General features: G+C 41.8%; 1 protein-coding gene across 1 annotated transcript; it reads right to left on the reverse strand.

Annotated features, from left to right (window-relative positions):
• Nucleotides 1-278: 278 nt before the first annotated feature.
• LOC121832963 (chymotrypsinogen B-like) lies at nt 279-20,813 on the reverse strand. Its single transcript, XM_042290623.1, has 6 exons — nt 20,667-20,813; nt 15,661-15,844; nt 13,709-13,838; nt 9,279-9,423; nt 4,528-4,670; nt 279-539 (listed from the first exon to the last, which is right to left on the reverse strand). Exons 1-6 carry the CDS (start codon nt 20,722-20,724, stop codon nt 333-335), a joined length of 867 nt encoding a protein of 288 aa, XP_042146557.1. The 5' UTR covers nt 20,725-20,813; the 3' UTR covers nt 279-332.
• Nucleotides 20,814-23,366: the final 2,553 nt, after the last annotated feature.

Here is a 23,366-nt window from a genome sequence, read left to right on the forward strand (position 1 = left end):
TCATTGTCTGATACTACAATCTCACCGGCTAGACCTCAATATTATTAAGCACGGAACTCGACACGCCGGGTGTTTCTTAAACTGTCAGCGACAATAAAAGAAGCGTAGTGCTGATAATACAAAATGCTGGAACTGAACAAGTTGCTTTCTCATACATTGACCTAAAACGCACTGCTTTGGTTGCCCTCGGGTATTTTCCTTATGCTACGCACTGTGCCCCAAAATACCGTCACTCGCCGATTACTTTTTTGATCAAGTCCGAATAGACAATACAGAAATTACTGCACGCCATTATGTTTATTGCAAAATCACAGCTTGCAGAAATAAACACCTTAGGTGAGCCTGCAGATCTTCCTAATATCCCTCCGAGGCGTACGCGGGTCCATGAACGGCTGGATGAAGTGGTCCACGTAGTACGATGTCTTGGCGAAGAACAGCGGGTCCGCGTTTGAACCGCAGACGATGGGACCTCCAGTAACGATGCCGTGCAGGGTCCAGGTACCGTTGGCATTGTGAACCACGGGTCCTCCGCTGTCACCCTACGTGGACATCGGTTACGGATGTGGTAAGATTGATGAATCCGGTAACGGGCTTAAAGGTACACTGGACAAAGTATTTATGCTTGCCGAGGTTTTTATTTGAATAGGACCTATCAGAGCCCAACTCCCAATAACGCAATTTGCCGCTCGAAATTCCTTCTTTTTCCCGCCCCAAATCAGCCGGTCGAGAATTGGCGGGTTTCAGTCGCGCTTAAGCTCTTTTTTATGGCCACGTGGTGTTCAAACCATGTGTAGCAACTATATTCAATGTCCTGGGTCACCTAAGGAACACATCTAATATTAAGGATGGAAAAGAATATTAACTTTATTTTTGTGGCCTCTAAAAACTGCAAATAAGCTAATAAGAAAAATGTTGCACAGATCCCAGGAGGTACGTGTACACGCCATTATGAATATGGCGGCGTGCAGCGGGCTGGACGACGCGATGGCGGTGCACGACGGACGAACGTTACGACGGACGTAGGACCGCTACTTAGGAACTGGCGTTCCTGGTACCGTCCAATCGATCTTCGAGCACAGAACATCGAGCGGAAGGGACACTAGAGCGAAACAATCGAACGATAAACGGTGCACGCAAATGCGTCGTCGTCGTCGTCATCGTCGTCGTCATCGTCGTCGTCTGCTTCCCAAACCGGAGAAGCGGAGGAAAAAAAGAACGCTGTCGGGTTCAGCCACGTGATTTCCGGCCATGAGCTTCCGTGCTCGTGTTTCGGTTTCGGTTGCGAGCAGTAGAGTTTTTTGGCTTTACTAAATGATGTACGTGACTATAAAGCGAAATATTTATTGGGTAGTCTCCTGACAGTATAATAAATCGCCTAGCAAAAGAAAATATCATTTTCGAGGTCTCTAGTGTCCCCTTAAGAAGAGATCTTCGTCACGCGGGTCTCTACGCCGTTTCGCATTAGGTCGTACCGCAGCCTACGGAACAACTTTACGGAGCCAATCAAGCAACACCAAATGTGTATCGTCACAGCGCTCATCATTTCTGGGTGTTCGCAATCGTCGGCTAAACTAATTATCACGCATAACAAAATCGCGCCGCATTCACTGCGCGCGATTGCCTTCGTCGGTGATAGGAAAAACGCGAAGAGGACGAGCACCATGACGATGCACTTTTGATGCTGCTTGATCTGGGTTCATCTGATCGCAGCGTCGGCTCCGGTCGGACTTGGAGTGAAACGGAGCAGAGATACAGTAAGCATTGGTAGGATATAGAAACGGTTTTAAGAAACAACAGTTTTCACGAAGATTTTTAAACATGTGATTGACCACGCCTCGGGACGATGCATTATAACAAAACAAAAAGCGCAAAGTAACAAAAAAAGGCTTTAATTAAGTTATTTATATACTCACTTAATCCACGCATTTTTTTATATAGGGTGCACATAATAGCTCGATGGAATGGTTCTCCGCGTAATCACAATATATATATATATATATATATATATATATATATATATATATATATAATCTTTTAATTTGCAGTTGCGGTTGGCGGTCACCATGTCACGTATTCTGGGACACAAGTTTCTGGTACGCCATCTGCCCGAACTCAACGAAACCATTCTCTTTCCACTGGCTACCCTTCCCACTGACCCGGGGCATTTTCTCTTTTGTCTGGACTACGGCCTTCCGCTGCGACCTTTGGCGGTGTTGGGTGTGGTGCTTTGTGAATGAAGCATACCTTGACATCTCGACACCCGTAGATTGGGGGTTCTGAAGAAGAGTTTTGAGCATCCATTTTCATCTCGATGAAGCATTCCTTCCTCAGTTTTCATTCGATCGGAAAATAATAAAACTACAGGCTGTTCGCCGTGGTAGGTGTTGTATTGGGGTAAAGCGCTAGATATGCTATTTCGTTCTCCTGTGCTTTAGTGCTAAGGTAGAGAATAGTCAACCACCATCCCGGCACTTCGTCGCCTCAGCAAAGTAAGTGTTTGATCAGCCCGACCACGCGCCGCGTACTCATGCCGGAATAAAATGCAATATACCAGAAATATCACTCCTCAAATAAAAATAGCCTCGTGAAGTAGATTTCCCCCCTTTACCAAACGACGCCTGAATCGAGCTGGAGAGCTTAGGTATCTGTACAGCCTGCTCCGTCTCTCCTACCCCCAGGCCGCATACGATGATGATGATAGCTGCTGAAGAGTCCTCTGTAGTACGCGCACCTCGCAAAGTGTTGACAGTGACTGATTTTCCCAATTAATTGCCCAAAGTCCGAAAACGCTGCGCTACACCTTCAAGAGGTCGTTTCTTTGATGCGAAAGCATTACGTGCCCCATTACCCGAAAATCCGGCGTCCTAGGCGGCGTGCGCGAGCGATGGTACCAAAAATGGCCGACGTTGCCAAGAGTAAAAACAGGTAAAAAAGTGCTCAGATTGACGTCAAATTTCTAAGGGAGGTTCCTGCAAACAAACTAAATTAATGCCTTCGAAAAGTGGGAATCGAAACCGGACCTCCGGGGTGCGAGACGAGCACTCTCCCCCGACGCCACGGCGGCTCGACACTAATGGCTGACTAAACACCTGTGTCTAGTGCGTGCGTCATGCCCTTTAGCATTATAGCATGTAAACAGTCTTAAATATCTCTACCGATTTTTTTTTTACTTCCAGATGTAGTTACTTGACTTTACTATTTTCATTGTTTGGTGAACCCAGGAGACTTCAGTACTATAATACAGAGAGTCCACGTACTCAAAGCCCGGCAGTGAGTGACTTGCAGATATAATCATAAGGTCGAAGGTGAGCCCTGGATTTCAAACAGGTGGCTGATTCTTACAGCCGGTTATCGAGCGGAATGTAGAAATCATAAATTATCCTTTTTTTACGCAACTGCAAATGCAACAAGATAAAGAAAACTCACATGGGAAGCAAAAGGTGAAATTTGAGCCCGTACCTCAAGGCATTACGTTTCACAGCTCGGAGATATTGAGATACATATCAGGCAGGCGGTATCCTTCCCAGGCAAAAGGTTGTGCCGTTCTTGCAACACACCCTTGCCATTAATAAAAATGTGGGTGTAAAGCGGCGCATTCATAACAATGACAAGAAAAGATGCTCTTTGGGATGAACCATCAATCGATAATTAGAGAAACGAGAATAGGTTCTGTCACAGAACCAATTTATTTTTCGAAGATGACCAACAAAAAGGGTTGCCTCACTTCGTGATGATCGAGATGGTCCCAAACGCGGTTAAGTCACGAAAAATATAGCATGTGTGAACAGAAAAAAAAAAAAGAAACAAAACCCTAAAACTAAATCATCTAGCAAGAAATTATAAAAAAAAAAAATATATCACAAATACTAAAAAGTGAAACGAAGCGTTTCGAACAAATGGCGATTGGTATCATTCTTGTTAAAGTTATTCCATTCTACATAACACAAAAAAGGGTGAAAAAATAAAATAAAGTTTATAATCAAGAATACGAGCATAAAAGCTCGGATTCTCCTCCTATTCTGTTTCTATTTTATATATGGTTGTATCCTGCTTGTATTTCTGCCCGTACCAGCAGAAATACCATGCAAAAGACGAAGCGAAATATCATGCTAACTTACCGTTTTTTGCAAAGGGAATATTTGGAGATGATTATTTTCTGTTGACTATAAAAGCAGAAATAATTTCAGGGAACTATTTAATGAGCATCACGTAAGCTGGAAATATGTAAAAAAAATCTTTCCTAAACATTTTTTATGTGTACTTAAAAGCTTAGAAAATGTTTACATCCTCCCTTGTAATAAGTGTATTTCTTTAAACAATTTCAACTTCCGTTGAAATTGTACAAAGTAAAAATATCTAAATAAAGAGCTATTTCTGATTGCTTCAGTTTATTTTCTACATATTCTGTCTCTTTTTAAAACGTATAATTTAGGCGCCCATTTTTAAGATTTCGTTCTTTCGCGTAAATAGCCTGCAAAGAGTCCGGCGAACGGGCCTACCAGGAGTCCCCCAAGGAAAGTGACTCACGTAGCAGGATGAACCGGAATGGTGGGTGCCGCAGAAGCGACTTGGGGGCGCTGGCACACCATCGCCGTCCGAACATTCTTTGGTTGGAATGGCTGTGGTCAGAAGCTGCTTGAGTTCCAGTGACTTGGACTTCGTATTTTTCGCTAAAAGAAAACAGTGAAAACCGCCAAAGGATTAAACAATTTAGACCGACTTTTTCAACGTTCAACTTCTCTGTTTTCTTCGATTGAATAAGGTGCGGAATAAAAATAAGTCAGGCCCGTGCCTTTCCATATCAAGATAATATACAGGCACTGACAACTTTAAAAAAACTCAGCGCGTGGCAAGTCCCGAGCATGTGGCTATTGCTCCGCCACCAATGATATTTGGGTAATACTTGAAAAGGACGTCGAAGAAGAAATCAGGAAGCAAGACGCGTGAACATAATAATCCATGCCCTGCCCTCCGTAAGCTCCCAGTTAATATAATATTCTGCACTCCTCACATTCAGCAAGAGGTAAAAACTTTATACACCAAACGGTATTACCCGCACGAGCAGAACTTAAACAAATGAGTATGAGCAGATTTACACAAATTCAAACAAAAAAAGTAAACAAAAAACAACGTATAAAACAAATGATGCAAAAAACACAAAATCCCATACTCTAAAAAGGTCCTATATAAACGAGATATATTTATGACGTAAAAATATAAAAAACAAGCCGATGCTAGTTTCGCTGGTGCTCACAACTGGCCACATCTGGGATTTGGCTTTAAGCAATTTGAATGCACACGCAAAAAATAAAACACCCTACTTTCGTGTCACTGAAAATAATCGCTTTCGTGCCCACTGTTTTTTGTTATGCAGTCTAATTAGCAGTACACATATCACCTCATTGTGCAAAGTCCGGAATTTATTATAACAAGGATAGTTGAATTACAGGAAGCCTAGCATTTCTATGATTAAAGCATCTACTCTGCGTTAGCCTATATCAGATGTCACTTGTAAAATAAGAATTAAAGGTGTACATAAAAATAGTAAGCTCCTTCGTATTTACAAATTGATGATGCACCACGAAATAATCAAGGACAGGGAGTTAAAACGACGAGTTGGGCTAGTTGAGTGTTAATTCTTAAAGTTAGACGCCAAAAACAACGAGGACACAAGAAAATATGTCTATATCATTAAATTCTCAGCTCAGCAGATTGGCAGCGACGAGTTCCCGTCCCAGTGAGCTTTGGGATGTGTCAGAAACTCTTTTAAAGGAGGTTAAAAAGAAGAACAGATAAGTTTGTGAGGCGAGCATAAGGACGGCGGTCAGACCTGCTGTCAACGTTACTAAAACACTCAGTTGGGAAACTCCCATAGAGACAGCCCTAAAAATATGGCCCCAGTCTGTCTCCGAGCACCGAGCTAATGACGAACACAACGCCACCATTTCTCCCGCAGCGGCCACTCGAGAAACTTCACGTGACTTCTATTTTTGGCTTTGACGGGGTGAACCCCCGTCTCCCCGGCGGACGCGCCGCGTTGAACCACTGAAGTTAAAATGCACCTAGGTCGGGACGCGCTACCTGAAAGGCCCGCTGAGGCATGGTTTTATAAAAACAATATTAATTGTTCCGCAAAACCTTGCGAACTAAAGATGATAACAACATCACGCGCCCATCATTTGGTACTAAACTCCAATAAATTTCATACAAAAAGAGTCTTTTCCGTTTGTTTTTACGCAAAAAACAAGCTTTCAAAAAGCTCGAGGTGACCATAGTACAGACAAACGAAAAAGAGTGGCGCTGTTGTCGCATTTAGCTCGGTCTCGGTGGACGCCAGCGGCCCAGGTTTCGACGGCGAGTTTCCCAACTGAGTGTTTTAGTAACGTTGCCTGCTGTATTACCCTACACACATAGACTATCCCACAGCTTTAAGAAGCTAGCTAAACAGTAAGCCATTCCTGTTTTTCTTTTCAGCTCTAAATAAACAACCTGCTGCAAAATAAATTAATATAAGCCCAGATTACTCAGTTGTGATAGAAGAGGCTTGCAAAAAGAAGCACGTGGCAAAGTACCGCGAGTGTGTCACTGCCGTCATTCACGAGATTCCCCTGTCATGCGGGAGGGTGTATGTTGACCATACGGGGAGATGCATTAACTATGGAATCAGAGAACACTATGCGCGAACTAGACAATCTCCATCTGGTCACTTCGCCGTACATTGTGATTGCTGTGAGTGTAACGCAAATATTAATAAGACAAAAATATTGGAAAGAGGAGGAACAAAAATTTAGCGCGAAATTCCAGAAGCATTTAAGGTTAGATCCCATGGAACCAATGTCTGTATTAGTGCTCCCTCGTTAACCCTGACAGATAAGGAATATTCGTATCTTAGAAAAGAGCATGTCACATTGAAATACGTGCTAGTGTTCGCCACTTTTCTATCTGCATGGTGAATGCAAAATATCTCCCATGCGCGTGCGTACCTCAGCTTGTGTTCGCGCTTGTGTGTCTTTTTTTTCAATATAAAGTTTAGTTTAAAGTACGCCTCGTCGAGTCACCATCTCGTCTCGCGTCCTAGTTGGGTTTGGCGTCTAACTTTAAGAAATGACAAGAAGCTGCATCACCAAGCTCTAAGATTAAACTAGCACGCCTGCATTGCCACTTTGATTCCTCTTCGCATATAATCGATGCAAATGTCCTTTCGACGTTATCCTCTCAAACCTGTTCCAAGCAGCTTTTGCATTCGAGGTCAAGCACTCAAATATATATATATATATATATATATATATATATATATATATATATATATATATATATATATACACTGCGGGACACTGACAACACGAAGAGAACTTTAGGCGTTTTTCACGTTTTTATCAAATGCTTTGAAAAGCAAACCCAAATTTGACAGCGTAACTAGTTGTCCCAGAATGAGTTAATTCTTTCACCATAACAACTTTGATGACAGCTATTCAGTTGTTAGAGAAACACGCAAAAAACTGTAAACTGCTTGCTCATGGTACACACTCTAAAAATATCTGATTTAAATCTCGAACACGACACAACGAATCACAGCAAACAATACCAGTATCCCAGAAAGTGATAAAACTACAAGTAAGATTTTACAAAAAAAGAAAAAAGAGAGCGATGAACGCAGAAACAAACTATTTCGACAATGAACGTTACATTTCGCTTGCTCATGGTCCCGGAGCACATTACCTTATTCAGATATAATCATAATCTTAGCTTCGTCATTCGCTGCGATCCTTTCATTGATTGTCAAGATTGACGGTCTGTATTCTACAGGAAAGTGAACTTACTGAGCTTCCTCAGAGTTAGCAGTGTTGCGCGTTGTACACAAGGTTTTGCCAAAAAGCTGGAGGTGTGAATTTGTAAGCTGTTTCTCCAGAGGCTCTTGATGAAGTCATTGGATTTCACAATGCGAAATGAAACGTCTTAAATCTTGACGAGAACTTTTAAAATGCTCAAATCTAACGAGGTAGTCGTACTGAAATAATAGTTTAAATAAGGAATATGCCGCCCCATTTTTCTGACAAAGCTCAATAAACGGGCATGCTGTTAAATTCGCCGATTCAAAGCTATTTTATAGCGAACTATTGTGCTTAAATTTGTAAAATTGATCATCAGTCCAAATTCGTGTTTGTAATTTTTCGCCAATTAAAACGCCTGCCACCTTCATCGCTGCTATCTCGGAAACCACACATTTCAAGAAAGTTGTTTCGGAAATCAAGGCAAACAATTTACGTCTTAATTAAACCACGTCAACTTTGTGATGTCTTCGGGAGTTAATGATATCAGAAAAGCATAACATGAAACAAGAAGTAGTTGCTTCAGTCTTGCGTGTAATGAGGCTACGTTGCCACTGAAAGCTTAAAAACAGAGCAAGGGGTGTGGCGAACCCCTGGCAACTTAGTGTTGTTCCACAGTCAATTAAGTTTGCGGTAAGTTAATAAAAAAAGCTCAGAAGAACACATTGCAACGTGAAAAACGTGAGTATAAGAAGCGACGTCCTGCTTTTCCTCGAGCTCTTCCTAACTATACTGAATTTCACACTAAGTCGGAGTGCAGCCGACTCTACCATCCGATGGGGGCAATGCTGAAGTCCCTCGGTATCTCTTTTACAAGCAACAATAACGAATACGAATGACAAAGCACATTCCGCTGGAACAAGATGGCGGCATTTAGTTGAAAGCTCTGCTTTTCGCCGCCATTCGCGTCCTAAAACCTGCACCGTCACGCAGTCGGCGCTGCAAAGAATGACACTACTTGTACGAAGCTCTTATCTAGGAAGATGCGCCACTAAATGCGACACAGAACTGTGTATTTTTGCGTATCTGCTATCATCGGCTAAAATAATCGCGCACTGAAAGGAAGCGCGGGATCATGGCGTAATTTTTTGTGCGCAATTAGTTTAAGCCGTTGATGAGAAACACACAAAAACAACGAGTACCGTGACGGAGCACTTTTGACGCGGCTTGATCTGTCCCAACGGAGCGTAGCGTGGGCTGCACTCGGGCTTAATGCGGAACGGAGTATGCAAAGTAACCGATAATTACACAGGGCGTGGCGAGGCCCTAGCTACCTAATTATTATCGCCCAACAACGCGTGTAACTATGGCGTGAGTCGATAAGGAACACCGAAAGGAAAATCGGTAGGTAAGGAAGGTGAAGATAATAATCCCCCGCGTTTTTGAAGTCGTCCATGGCTGTCGCAGTGACCGCAGCATATTCGTCATGCGGTGAGAGTGACGTCTCGCCTTTCGTGGCACCCCAGCCCGTGATGTAGAGCTCCGATCCACTGGCAAGCTCTTGGCCGCTCGCTGGCAAGCAAACGGGCTGCACGGTGGCGCTGGTGTTTATAGGGCGGCTCAGCTTTAGGATGGCAATGTCCTCGAAGCCTGCCTGCGGGGATCAATCGCAGGATTGCACTACGTTGAAACCATGTTAGGGTATATTTATAAAAAAGGAGAAGGATGATTTGTCACTGTATGATGTGCGATATTTTACTGCGAATGCGGCCGCATTTCTGAAGAAATCCTATACACGCTTTCGCGTCCGAGCCTAAGTTTTTTTAACCACGATGCAGGTGGCACGGATCAGTTATAAGCCTACTTCAGGTATGCGCATAGCAGATAATACGTGGCACAAATATGATATTAGGCAAGTACACATTAAAACATTCCTGCGCATCTACTTACCCGCAAAACACTTGAAGAGCCAATCTCTGCGATCTGCGAAATCACTCTGCGAATAATGACGCGGAACATCTGTTTAGACCTAAAAATAAAGTCGCGCTGTGAAATTAAGCAAATGCAAAGCGTCATGCTTGCATTGCGTAATCACACAGTGCAGACTTAATATGTAGGTCTAAACAGATGTTCCACCTCATCATTCGCTGAGTTGATTTCGTAGATCGCAGCGATTGGTTCTTTGAGAGTTCTTCGAATAAATAGATGCGCAGGCAGTTTTTAGGGTGTATACGGTTGTAAATTGGGCCAGTTGACAGCGCCCCATTCATTATGAAATACAGCCTCAGTAAACGCGGACGACGAACAAGAAACGAACGCGACAAGACAACGGCTGACTGGCAACTGAAGTGTATTCTATGAAAAAGAAACAAGGGAAACTTCTTAAACAGATTACACACACAGAGATTAAAACGCACGCTTAGCAGGAAGCTAGAGGCCGCAGAAATACTGCTTTAAAAATTAGCACTTACGTTACACCGAAGGTACGCAATATCATTCTCGGATTACGCCACCGATGGTTCACTAACACATATGTCTGCCAACGAAGAAACAAAGGATGCTTCAATTATTTATCAAGTCATTTCGTCTCGGTGTCTGCCCACAACAACTGTGTCTTTAAAAAAAGCGAGACATCAGCTATCCCTGGCATGGTAGTGGTAAGTCCCCCGACCGTAGCCCTAAAGGAGTAAGCATGCTCTCTCAACCTTTCATTTAAACACCTTCCGGTATGGCCTGCTTAAGATCTTCCACACGATGTGGGTATCCGGTAGACGACAGCCGATGTACAAATCATAAACGATTGTTGATGTTTTTCGTGCACTTAGCTTGCGGACGTTTGTCAGCGCTAGCACTGACTCGCGCGCATACCTGGTTCATCTTTTGTGGAACTTGTAACACAACAAGGATCCCGTATCGACCTCCCACCTGATTTAGGTTGTGGTAAACCCGATGAAGGTATGAGAATACCATCGTTTGACTGCTTTCCACACCTGTCTTTCTCTTTTCTATGCAGTGTGCTTGTTTCAAAAGAGCACCCCTAACCTCAGTCAATTGGCCCAACGGAAACCCCAACATCCTAAGACAACTGCCACTTGAAACTCTTTTATCGAGTGAACACGCAACTTCTTGAGGGCCGATCGAAGGCATGAAATGGCAATAGCCCTCTTTACTATTTTTGAGTGGGTCGGATATTGCCTCCCTTGAAAGCTGACGAAAGGACCAGCGAACATGTTTTCCTTTTCTTGGCAGACAGGGACTAATGGAACCCCCGCCCCGAACTGGGTAACCCCCTCATTATGTTCTCTGTGTGTGTAATCTTTTTAGGAAGTTTCCTTTTCACAGAATAAACTTCAGTTGTGAGTCAGCCGTTGTCTTGTCGTGTTTGTTTCTTGCTCGTCGTCCGTGTTTGCTGCGGCAATATTTAATCATGTTTAAACGATATCATCTCTAGAATGGCAATTGCGCTGACCAAGGGTTTTGCTATGTCTTTATACATATTATCTTATGTAGATAGAGTAAGATGGATACATTTGAAATTGAGTAATGCTATAACAGAAGTCGAAGGTTCGCTGCCAAAATCCCGTCCGCGGGCCACCCGCTCAAAAAAAAAACTTGAGTTTTTTTTCTTTTTATCCCAATTTTTAATTACTTTATGACGCATACGTATCTGGCACAGTTTTTTCCGTCAAGACATCACCATTTCTGGATAGGTTCTCAGGAAAGCCTAACTTTCAAATTTGGTTTTATATGCGTTAAAATCTTATCTCACAGTGGTTTGAAATCTGATAATAAGCTTAAAAAACACATAATAGACTTGATTTTTTTAAATTTTTTAGATAATGCTACACTCGTAACAGTTGTGTGCTACTCAACGAGGTGTTGCCCAAGTCACTTGCATCTTTCTTAAGTGCGTCCGAATGTGGCTCCTCTCCACGAAAATATTGAATTCGTCTGCCAAGGCCCACTTTCTTTTCTCATGTTTACCCCCTTACAAAGGCATGCAATTCATACTTATCCTTGGGGGCGTAGATTATATAGATTTTCCATTCATTGTTTTATACGTCAAGAATTCCGAAGGTAAATACGCGTTATAAGCACCATTAACAGAACACAAGAACGCAAACATATTGAACGGTGTAGGACAGCCATTCCCAGTAATAATTATGTCACTATTTTCTACAAAAAGCCGTTGTAGAGACAATCTAAACATATTCTTACGAGTTGGCATCACATTACTTGACAATGCTGCTTCCGTTCCAGCTATCCTCAAAGGAAATTGTTGTTTGTATGTTTATACAGCTTGAAGTTAGTCTGCCTTAGAGGGCGTCTGGTGTTTTAGATGTAGATGAGCAATTAAGTCAGTGCGGTACAACAGCTAACCTGGCGTCTTTTGACGTGCACCACGCTGAAGGGATACACGACAACAAGCAGGTACGATGCTCATCCAGATCAAAGCGGGCAGGGGTGGGGATGGAACCCAGGATCCCTTAGGTTCTGTATCGCGAGCTTTCGCTCCACGTGCTCCGAGCTGGTGTGCTCCGAGCTCCACGTACTCCGAGCCTCCTTGTTCCCTCCTCTTCCCAATCTTATTTATTTATTTTTTTTTTATTTTTTTTCTATCAAACCGACATGATTTGTAAGGATTCGAGTTATGGCCATGTTTTCTGGAGGTTGGGAAATCCTACGTCCGCGTCCTGTTTTTCTTGACATTAGATTCGATAAATACCGAGCTTTCGCCCGACACCAAAAATTATTACCCAAAAGTACGAAACCATTAATGTAATGCTTGCCTAAACTAAATGTCAAGATCCTTTATATTAACCACTGGTATTTCGGTCTAACTTAAACGATTAATCTCTACCTCCTAAAAACTGCTAGAGGGCGGATTGGGTTTACAAGTGTTTTTTGTGGCATCGCAACATGGGACCGTCGAAGACTTAGGTGTGAATTCTCAACACCTATCAGAGTTCAGGCTCTCAGAATCCCGGCCAAAAAGTGCTAAGCATTAAAAAAAAAGATCCCGTCATCTAAATAGGGGGATCGGTGTCCGAGTGGGCTAGCGCTCACCTAACCTCGGTATACACAATAGCATTTTTTAAGTTGTTTCAACTTACGATATGTTAAGTTAATATGATTAGCGTTCTATTTTTTCGCTATATACTGATACAAGTAGAATATTAATCACCAAGTCGGCTTGATAAAACTCGGGGAAAGCCGAAAAACCCCAAATTCGAGATTTGTTTTGATGAGGCAAACCCATGCTTCACGAAAAGAAATTTTTAGCCCCAGCTTTATTTGATGGTTACCCGGGAAACGGACCACACTGAACTTCCATCGAGGCTACGTATGTTCTCTTGCTCCCTCCTCGTCCAAATCTTGTTTCTGTTTTTCTTATCGCACCGATATGATTTGTAAGGATTCTGGTCACGCCCATGTTACCTGGAGGTTGGGAAATCCTACGCCCATGTCCTGTTTTCCTTGCCATTAGATTAGATAAACACCGAGCTGTCGTCCGACACCAGAATTTTGTATCCGAAAGCATGAAACCATAAATATAATGTGTGCTGAAACGAAATGTTAAGATCCTTTATATAAATCTCTGGTATTTCGTCTAACTTGAAAGATCTAGCTCTACTTATTAAGAACTGCTAGAGAGCGGTACGCTCTGCAGCCAGTATTTTCTGTGCCATCGCAACATGGGAGCGCCGAAGACTTAGGTGTGAATTCTCAATGCCTATCAGAGTTTAGGGTATCGCAACCCCGCCAACAAGTGCTTAGCATTAAAACAGGTCCGTCATCTGAATTCCTATCGGAAGCGTTCGGAACAAAGTGCATCCTTTGAGTCACGCGAGTGAAGGAAATGTCTGTTAATGCGCCTTCACTCCTGAGGACAGCCGTAGAATATTTCTAAATGTATGTTCCAGAAAAACGTAACCTACGGTCTTTCCAGTTGTGCGAAAATTGGGAGTCACGCAGACATCATCCACTCCGACGAACACTTCGGTGCTGTCCATGGCTAGGCGTTGGTGCGAGCCCAGGTGAACATTGATATCAGTCGCCATCCTTTCCCTGAAACAAAAAGATGCTCACGTTTTCGGAGGGAAAATCAACCGAAATATGTTTTTTTTTTTTTTTCAAGAACATTTTGAGGCGCTAAAATTTTGAAAAGCCGGAGTGGAACCAAACCCGATATCCTCTGGCTAGAGACCAAAAATTTTGGTACGCGATCGCCAAGAAAGCTCCAGGGTTAGGCTTCACTGCTTGCATATTCAGTTGGTACATGGCTTTTTTTGGGGTCCTACCTCAATTCCCTAGTAAACACCTTATTTAGGCTTTACGGGATTGTAATTCGGTTGCTACTGGCATACTCTTCTCACGAATCGAACTTTGGCACTCCTGTGGTGAATTAAAGAAAATAAAAAAATTGGTCTTTTGAGGCATGTTAGTACGAATGTAAATCACTGTCGCATTAACTAGCGTGTTGGAGGAATCCCCTATTAAGCCCCAGTTTGGCGCCATGAATGAACAAACCTGTATAAGTTAGTTTTTTTTTTTTTTCTCCTTTTGCGTGTTCTCTGATTTTGTCATAAAGTCAAGTATGGGTCAAAAAGAGCGCAGCAGAAAATCTTTTAAAATATACGCTAAAATGTCCCGAATGAACTTTGATAATGTACATTTAGTCTAATTTTAATTCATGGTTTTGTGAAGATGCAATAAAGGACTTGTTGGGGTTTAGGATATGACACAAATTTACTAAACAAATCTGCGCTCGTATAAAAAAAGTGTGAAAATGTGTTCGTGTGTGCGCATGTGTTTGTGCAAGTGACCTGGAAAGGAAAAGGGGGAGCGTAGGAATAAATGCGGGAAGGTCAGCATGAAGCAGACACTCTTCCATGTCTCCGCGAGAGATCTTTTCATATTTTTCTCTCGGTTTCTTTTACTGGAGTTTTCTCGAAGCTACTTGTTTGGCATTGCGCTAGGCCATCCACGGACGTACTAACTGAGTAACTACGCTTGAGCCATGATAGCGTTTTTCTTTTTTTTTCAGTGTTTGCCTAGCTCAACTTGCATATAAATATATCTCATAAAAATACACGTCAGTCGCGTAAAAGGTTTTATTTTTTTGTATTATATTGTTTATAATTTAGCAAGCTGTTTGGACTTATTGCTCTTAAATGTCGCGATTATTATGCTTGGAATATTTCTGAATACTTTGCTATTCTCCCGCGATTGTTAATTTTTTTTGTGCGCACCTAATTATACGTGAATGACTAGAGCTATGTATGAGTTTATATAGCTTATCGAAGCTACATAATTAATAATCTCCAGAATGCAACGGAAGTAACAACAAACAAGTGCATTAAGAGTTAACTGATCTGTGATCAGTTAACTGAACTGCAGCTGTTAACGAAATGCAGGATGTATAACCTTGTCGCACTAATAAAATCGCAAGCATCTACGTGACTTTAAATAATAATGGATAGTTATTTTCAGGGTAACTTTTCTACTAAACTTATAAAAGACAATATTTACTAGTCACATGGTTGTATTTAAAAGCGATGTTGACGATCTTCTTATGCAGTTCACTGGTCCTCTAAACCACCGGTCCCAATACTAATACATCATACAAAAGGCAGTCTGAAACTTTGTCGAATGCATGTTTCTTTCTGGTACGAACCTCAGTTATATCGGTGATAAAAAGACTGCCTGGAGACATGTTCGAAATATGCATAGTTATGAAGAAAACATGCCTCGATCATGCGTGAGGTGTGACCGCACCGAATCATGGCATCGTGTGTGCAACGATCACCCTGTCTTTTGTACGACGTATGAGAGGTCTGATTGCGGCTTAAACGCACGTTGCAAGAGAAAGTATGGGAACCTCTCTCACCAGACGCAATGGGCCGCTGTCAACACGTGCTGGTCACTGATGAGCGCGCCGCCGCAGAAGTGCGAGTACTTGGTCGTGTAGATGCCGACCTGCCATGGCCAACTCCCGCCTACTGCAGGGCGACCGCCGATGATCCTGTCTCCCTCGTCGGTGTCGGGCGGAATTTCAGGCTTTCCGCACTTTCCTGCCCCAGTGAAAGGCAGACAATTTGAGCACAGTTATGCGCCTCTCCTTCCCATAAACAAAAAGAGAAGAAACATTCCGAGACTCCCGTCCACAAAGACATGGCAATTTGCACCGATATTTAAGGATACGCGTAGGTACATGACCTAGGTTCAGAAAAACGTGACCTGACTCAAAAAAAAGATAAACATTTCTGAGGCGTCCTGAACGAAATAATTTTTATTACGTTGGCCAGAGGATAAAATTTTACCGTAATTATAAAAAACACTACTTATAATTGTTTAACTTGAATAATATACCAGCAATCTAATCTCACGACAAGTTTATACAGAATAAGGTTAATTCTCGAACGAAGTCAACTAAGCACCGTGATAATCGTCCAAGGGAAACACCATTTTTTACTATTGTTATCCAAAAATGCACGGTTAAAGCGAAAGAAATCAACAGAGGTTAGTTGATTTGCTGGGGATAGTGAATAAAAAAAAAAACACGATTATAACGCTTTGTTGCGTAAGTCGAAAATTCGCCATATTGGCAAGGCGAGGGAGCATACATTGTGGGTTTACCTTTTATGGGGGTACCACTTAGAAACACAGAAGGTTCCTTGGGTCCGGATAAAGACGTGTTTATTTGACTTAGATGCCACACGCTTGCCCAAAGGCCAACAATGTTGGAGATGACGGCGCTGTCTCTTTTGACAGGATCGCCAGTCGGAGTCCGCGCTGCCGCTATTGACAGTATCACGGAGGGGGAGGATCAGATAAGGATATGAAGGCTCCGTCGAGCAGAGCCTCCCCCAGCGAGAGTCCCGCCCGTTGGATTAGGGCCGTCTTATATGGCCTGCGGGAATGGACGCGCCCGGGGTGGGTCGGATGTAGGTGGCCCCCCGGAGGGGCGGACGCGTCCAAGTCATGATCCCGAGGGGTGTGCCTTAGGCAAATCACCCGAGAAGGACGAGGGAAAGCCGTCCACCAGGGAATACGGCATCGCCCTCGCATCCGAGACGCGCCCCCACGTGGCGACGCCCCACGGCCTGCCTGAGCTAGGCCTAGATAGAGATCCGGGGAACTCGTGGTTCCCACAACATTAAATTGATGTCTGTCTACCTCTATCTAGACGTTGCAGAAAAAAACTTTATGGAAGGAAACGTCCACCCGCGCTGGGCATCTGTATCCTCTGCGAAGATAAATAATCAAGGACAGCCGACCTCGGCGAAAGGGATCTGACTATATCGTATTGAGGCCTGGGGCGTAACTTATGACACCTACCTTTTGCCATTGATTAAATTACAGAAGAGAGCCCTCAGAATCTTGACATACTCCCACTATTCCCAACCGTCACATATCATATTTCATCGACTTCACATTTTCACATTTCTGGAAATTAAACAATATAAGATTGCGATTGCTTGCTTAATAAGCAATATTTTAAAATCAAGCAATCCACTGTCAGCGAATATCTTAATTAAGGGTACCCGATTAACAAGGGCGAACACATCTGGTCAATTTAACATACTACGGTATCGTAATGTATACGGCGAGCGACTGATGCAATCATGCGGAACTAAAATCTGGAACACTTTACCATCTTCAGTCGCCCAGTCAGGCAACTTTAACAGCGCTTTGAAATACTATATTTCTTTTTAAAGAACATGTCTCCCACCATCCTGAAACTCAATCGCATATTCTGTTATTGAGTTCATAAAAATTCATTTCACTTTGAATACACTTGTGTTCCTCGTGTTTTTAATAGAATGCATAAATTACCTGATATAGTTGAACAAGTCACTTTCTACGTTTATTTTCTATTGTCTTTCTTTCTCTTTTTTCTTTTTCTTTTTCTTTTCCTTTTATCGTATTTCGAGTAATATTTCTTAAGAGTGCTGCCTTCCTAATATGTTATTATTAAAAATGGGCCCAAAACTAGCCAAAAGGCTACGGACCCAGATGGTTCTCAATAATTTGTACGATGCAACTCATGACAATAAACTCGATTGGTTGATTGATTGATTGATAGTGATTACCACAAGCGAATATAAAAAAAACCTCAAGCAAATTAGTTTTTATCTTTACACAGGTGCAGCTGTCTTTGTCGACCTATTTTTTCTTTCGTCATCTACGTTATCCTGGTCCGGCCTGAGTAGACTCAACTCGCAAAGGCATGCATCCACATCCTCGTTACGTGCGTTTCTACGTCATTTCTATTATTTCGTGTCATAAACGATAATTCACGGGCAGTCACAATACTTGCGTTCGCTTATTTAGTTAGGGACAATTTTTATTTATATGAGGCTAAGATACTTCAATTAAGACGGTTAAAAAAAGCCCCCTAGAAAAACCTTTAGTTTCATTGACTTTCAGTAACTAATGCAACATATATGCTTCCTCTCTGTTACACTTAATCATGAAATCTGTTCTTGATGCGAGTTTGTAATAGTTGCGTTTTCTGCTTGCAGTTGGAGGCAAGCTAGTGAATAATTGAGGGAAGCTGTTACGTTCGAGTTAATTTTTGTATCAAGGAAAGTGTGTTCTTTTTGCCATAAACATAGCGAGTAATAAAAAAAATTCACCACCCTATGTGTGAGATTTATTACCAGTGAGCCGGTGCATAGCTCAATTAAACTTTGAACGTTAAGCCACGTCTTCCATTACACGGATTGAGCCCTAACGTAAAAAATTCACAACCTTTATACAATATTCTGTACGACTTATCCATATGTTGCATCATATGAACGATGAATGCAGCGTTGTTCGGTGCTGGCATTCGAATGTCATTAGCGTTATTGCATATTTAAGTATATAGTTCTTAGGCGAGAGGGCGAAACTCTTTATTTGTTTGTTTATTTATTTATTTATTTATTCCAATTACCTTTGAACCCTATAGAGGGCGCAAAATGACTTAGTTCTTAAGCACAAACTTTAGTCATCTGCAAAGTATGCATTGAGATATGACTTCGTTTTTTGCCTTCCTGATCGGCAACGCAAGAAAACCATTTTAGCACACTCAGAGAACTCCTAAACTGCGGTAGTCCTAAACAAAAATAGCTGCTAAATTTGATTTCATGAAATGTTAACAATCGTCGTCACTGGCGATGAAAAATCTGGACACCTTAGCGTTTAACTAGACAAATAAGTAGGAACACCATATCTCGTTCAAATATTAAAAGTATATGATTTTAGTATTTTAAAAATCAAATTAGAATAATTACGTTTACTACCATATTACAAATGGGTGATGGAGGCAGCAAAGAAGCTGCAGAAGTGGAACTTGACGAAGTCCATTCCCCCTTTCTGACGGGTCGGCTGACAGGAAAAATACCAACTTATAATGCAGTAACAAAAATCAGTGATATATAGTCAAACCTTTATCCGCAAGAGGATAGTATTTTTGCGTATTGCTCTGTTATGTATTGCATCCAAACACAAGCAATTTCCTTAAAAACGTCATTGCAGAAGTTAGTGTGAGCTGAACAACCTGAAATCCTTAATTAGTTCGAAGACGCGGCACTCTCAAGGATCCGGCGCTGCGCACTCCATAAATAGTATTTCTTGAAGTTAGTTTAAAAATCCTTGCAATGAATGATTGGAAATTTTACATGATTCCGCGTACACTGTCGCCAGCTATATACATAAAATATACTTGTTTTCATTTACGTGATTTCATTTTTAAAAAAGTGGTTCAGTATATGCGTTATACGAGGCATTAGCTACGATCCAAATTACTTTCTTCTGCAACACTAATAATTTATGCTTGGTAGAAGAGCGTGTTGGTTTAAGTCTTGAATGAAGAAAGAATAAACAATTAAAACAGGGACAACACAACCACACCTTGAAAGATGTGGTTGTGTTGTCCCTGTTTTAATTGTTTATTCTTTCTTCATCCAAGAAATAATAATTTATTCAGGTTGGTACTTGCCGTTGTTCCCCAAACTAGATTACAGTAGGATGAACGAGAATTAAAACATGCTTTATATATTATAAGTTTTAGACTAGTCGGCAAGATAGGACGATGCGCGTATAGAATACCTATGATATTTACGAGTTAGGTGTAAGGTTCTGAATATAAAATTCCCATTACATATGTTAGAAGAAGAACACGAATAAAGTAGTTACAAATTAAAACCTCAAAGTAGTTCAAGATTTTGTGGTGGCACTGCACAGTGTACCTTTTAGATAAAAAAGTATCGCTTTTTACTTTTCTTATTAAAAAATTTAAGGCAGTTAACGTACTGAGCTTTTGCTAGGCAGGTGTTTTGGTCAGATATTAGCCCTGTCTGTATTGTTCCTTAAAAAATAAACTAGTATCATCAGCATAAATTAAAGATGAGGTATTTCTTTCCATATTGACTATATCATTAATAAGCAGGTCAAAAGGTAATAACCCTAAAACGCTACCTTGAGGTGCCCCTATCCAAAATGGTTGTCATTAAAGCGGCCCCTGGACTGTGTAGCCCGTGATTGATCTTTTTTTAGCGATGAAGTTTAAACTATAGGTAACTTTTTTATCAACCAGGACAAAGATTTGATTTTTCTTTAACGTCACAGCGTTCCTCTTCATACCTTTTTCAGTGTTCTTATAGCAAAATGTGCGCCACGGCATACAATATAACTTGGGTATAAACTCAGGAACTTTCGGAGCCAAGGACATTAAACTATGGTGCGCTCACGCAGTATTTGGAGCTAATTTGAACACGAACAAAGCTTATAAACCCCAATATAAAATTATAGGTAAAGGAATAACTTCCATCAAACAATTGAACGCATAAAACTGTTCAAGCTGGAAATTAGAAAATATGTCCATATAAATATTTTGCAAAAACTTACCTTGGTATTTGGACAGGGTGGGCACCAGCAGGAGGGATAAAACAATGAATCGCTTCATAGCAACTGGTTTCCAAAAATGCGGCGTCCTCCTGCCCGAGCGTTAGTAAAAGTCCTGAGAAAATGGAACCTGTTCAAATAGACCTCTTGTCTCAAGATACCGTTCCTAGGAACGCTTGGGGAAACTGCAATGCCTAGAGATAAATCGATAAGATTTGTTTCACTGGTTCTTCCTCTCATGGAAAAAAAGATGCCTTCTCACAAGGTCTGGTTGCCAGATGTTACTGCTTTCTTTGAATCATCATCCGGGTTATTGGACGGAATGGGAGCGCCGTGTCCCCATTACATGTATATTTTTTCCTCGTGCGTTATCTGAACCATTCGTTAAATTTGTCGTTATATTCCTTATATTTCCATCTCCGGTTCAGTGCGTGCTCACATAATATTTTGCAATTGAAGAGTTTGGTGAGTTTAAGGCATTAAACGGAGGTGAGTCTGATGTTAGGATCTAATGAAAATCTATCATTCAAATCAATGAATTCCTTCTACGAGTGGTGACTAAATTAGTATTTAATACTTTTGCCTGCAGGTGTCTGTCAATAGATTGTGCGTTCGTTTCAGGTGTTCCTTAACTAAGGACATCCAGATTTTATGCAGGTACACGGTGAAAGACTCGCAGAACTTAGATGGACAATCTCCAAAACAACACCCTCCTGAAGTACTTTAATAAGCAAATCCTACTTAAAAGAACGTTCAAGGTGTTTTTGTAGCAGTACCTTACTAATAACCGTTTTAAAATACACAACGTAGCACGTAAGTGTTAGCAGCATCTTTATAGTCAATAAAGCTGTCCGGCTTACACCTCTGCGTAGCACAAAGAGGCAATTTCAAAATGTTTTATTCCATCTTAGCAGAAAAAAAAAACAGAGCCATTTTGTATTTATACGGGTGGCGTCTTCTGTTAAAAGTTTGTAATTAGGTACAACTCTTATAAAAATACATTCAGAATTGTTGAATTTGGTATTGTTTTATTGTCACTGACTCCAAACATCCACCGACATATCATATACAGTAACTTAAACAGAGTTACGACACCGGAAAATTTACCAAATTTAGCAGCTATAAATATTAAGCTAGATCGCAGATTTTCTTTTTCTCGGACTTTCCTTGTGAGTTTAGGTAAGGACTAATAAAATCGGTAATAAAATGAGAAACTTTCGTATTAATCAGGGGAAGGTGCTCAAAGCCTCCAAGGTGTGGGCCATCTGAGACGATGCCGTAGAGTGTCCAGGTCGTTCCGTTTCCGAGCCCCACAACCGGATCTCCGCTGTCTCCCTGCATCGGAAGATGAATGTTGTTTTAAAAACACAATTTTAATATTGAGCTGAACTGGGACATTACAAAACGTGTTCTTTAGGTGTTCCGTCTGACACACATTACAGATTATTGAGGAGCCTAAATTCACAGATTTGCGTGAATGTATAATGTCACCAGCTCGAGCTTAGAAATTATCAACGCCTCGACATCAACATTCCTGTCCGTAGTGTCAGCACCTCAAAGAAAAGGACCAATCACTCCCGAATCACAGGCACTGAAGAGAATATAGAGTATTATTGTTGTGATCAGAATACCTTTGTGAGTTGGAGTAACAAAATGTCATACTGGTCCTGTGCAATGAACTGACCGATTAGACATCAGCTGCATAACTGCTTAAAACTTACTCAAGGACTTAGTTTATTCTTTCAGCCCTTCAGAGTTGAAACCAGGGTGCATTTACTCATTTATAAAATGTACCGGGCGACAGGTGATATATAAACTTACACGATTTTATTTTTCGAAAAACAGTTCTGACAAATCCAGCAGCGAACTTGATTCCTGCGATGATGATGACGATGATGATGATGATACTGCGGCTGCTCCCTTTATAACGGGCGGGCTCGAATAATCGTGCCCAAGCCTGGGGGTGAATTTAGCGCCCCCTGTGTTGTGTATGATGCCACCAATCCTCCAGTCGTCTTTTCGTCTGCTCGATGGTCTTCCAAAAGGCTTCAGTAGTATAGGCTGTCTCGCTTGTTGACGAGAAGCCCAACGCTGCCGTTAGAGGCGGGACACCTTCGTGTAGTCGGTTCGCCTCTTCGGTGGCAGAAGTGGCAGATGGTCGGATTCCGCCACAACGGAGTATGATGTGCTCCGCGATTTCGCTATCACACTCGCATACTCGGCATACAGTCGACTGCACACTATTGTCGAAGCGCTGTTTGTACACCAGTGTGCGCAGGGCTCCAGCACGAGCCTCGAACATTAGGCGGCTGCCCAAGCTGTTGTCGTACAGCCGCGTCTCTGCCGTGATTTGCCGTTTTAACTCCGCATACATGGTAAGGGTTGACTTTGTCCGGGCAGCGTATTCAGAAACAGCGCCACCAGGATGCAAGGTAACCGATATCGCTGTTTTTATATTTTGTGAAGTTTGTTTTTCACAAATGTTTATAAAATCATATCAAAGATAAATATTAGCTTCGCCTTGATTTTCCTCGGAATACAAGCTTTCAGCCTGAGTGAATGTACGATTAAAGGAGTGTAGCCGCAGGAGAGGGCAATTATTAAATTCATGAAGCGCAAAAAAAACAAAAAAAAACAAGAAGTACTCCAAGATTTGGAAAGAATTCTTCCCGTTGTTCTTGATTTTTCAGGCGCTTTTCAAAT

Source organism: Ixodes scapularis, unplaced genomic scaffold (assembly GCF_016920785.2).
Source record: "Ixodes scapularis isolate PalLabHiFi unplaced genomic scaffold, ASM1692078v2 PGA_scaffold1__304_contigs__length_218370807, whole genome shotgun sequence".
Classification (NCBI taxonomy): domain Eukaryota; kingdom Metazoa; phylum Arthropoda; class Arachnida; order Ixodida; family Ixodidae; genus Ixodes; species Ixodes scapularis.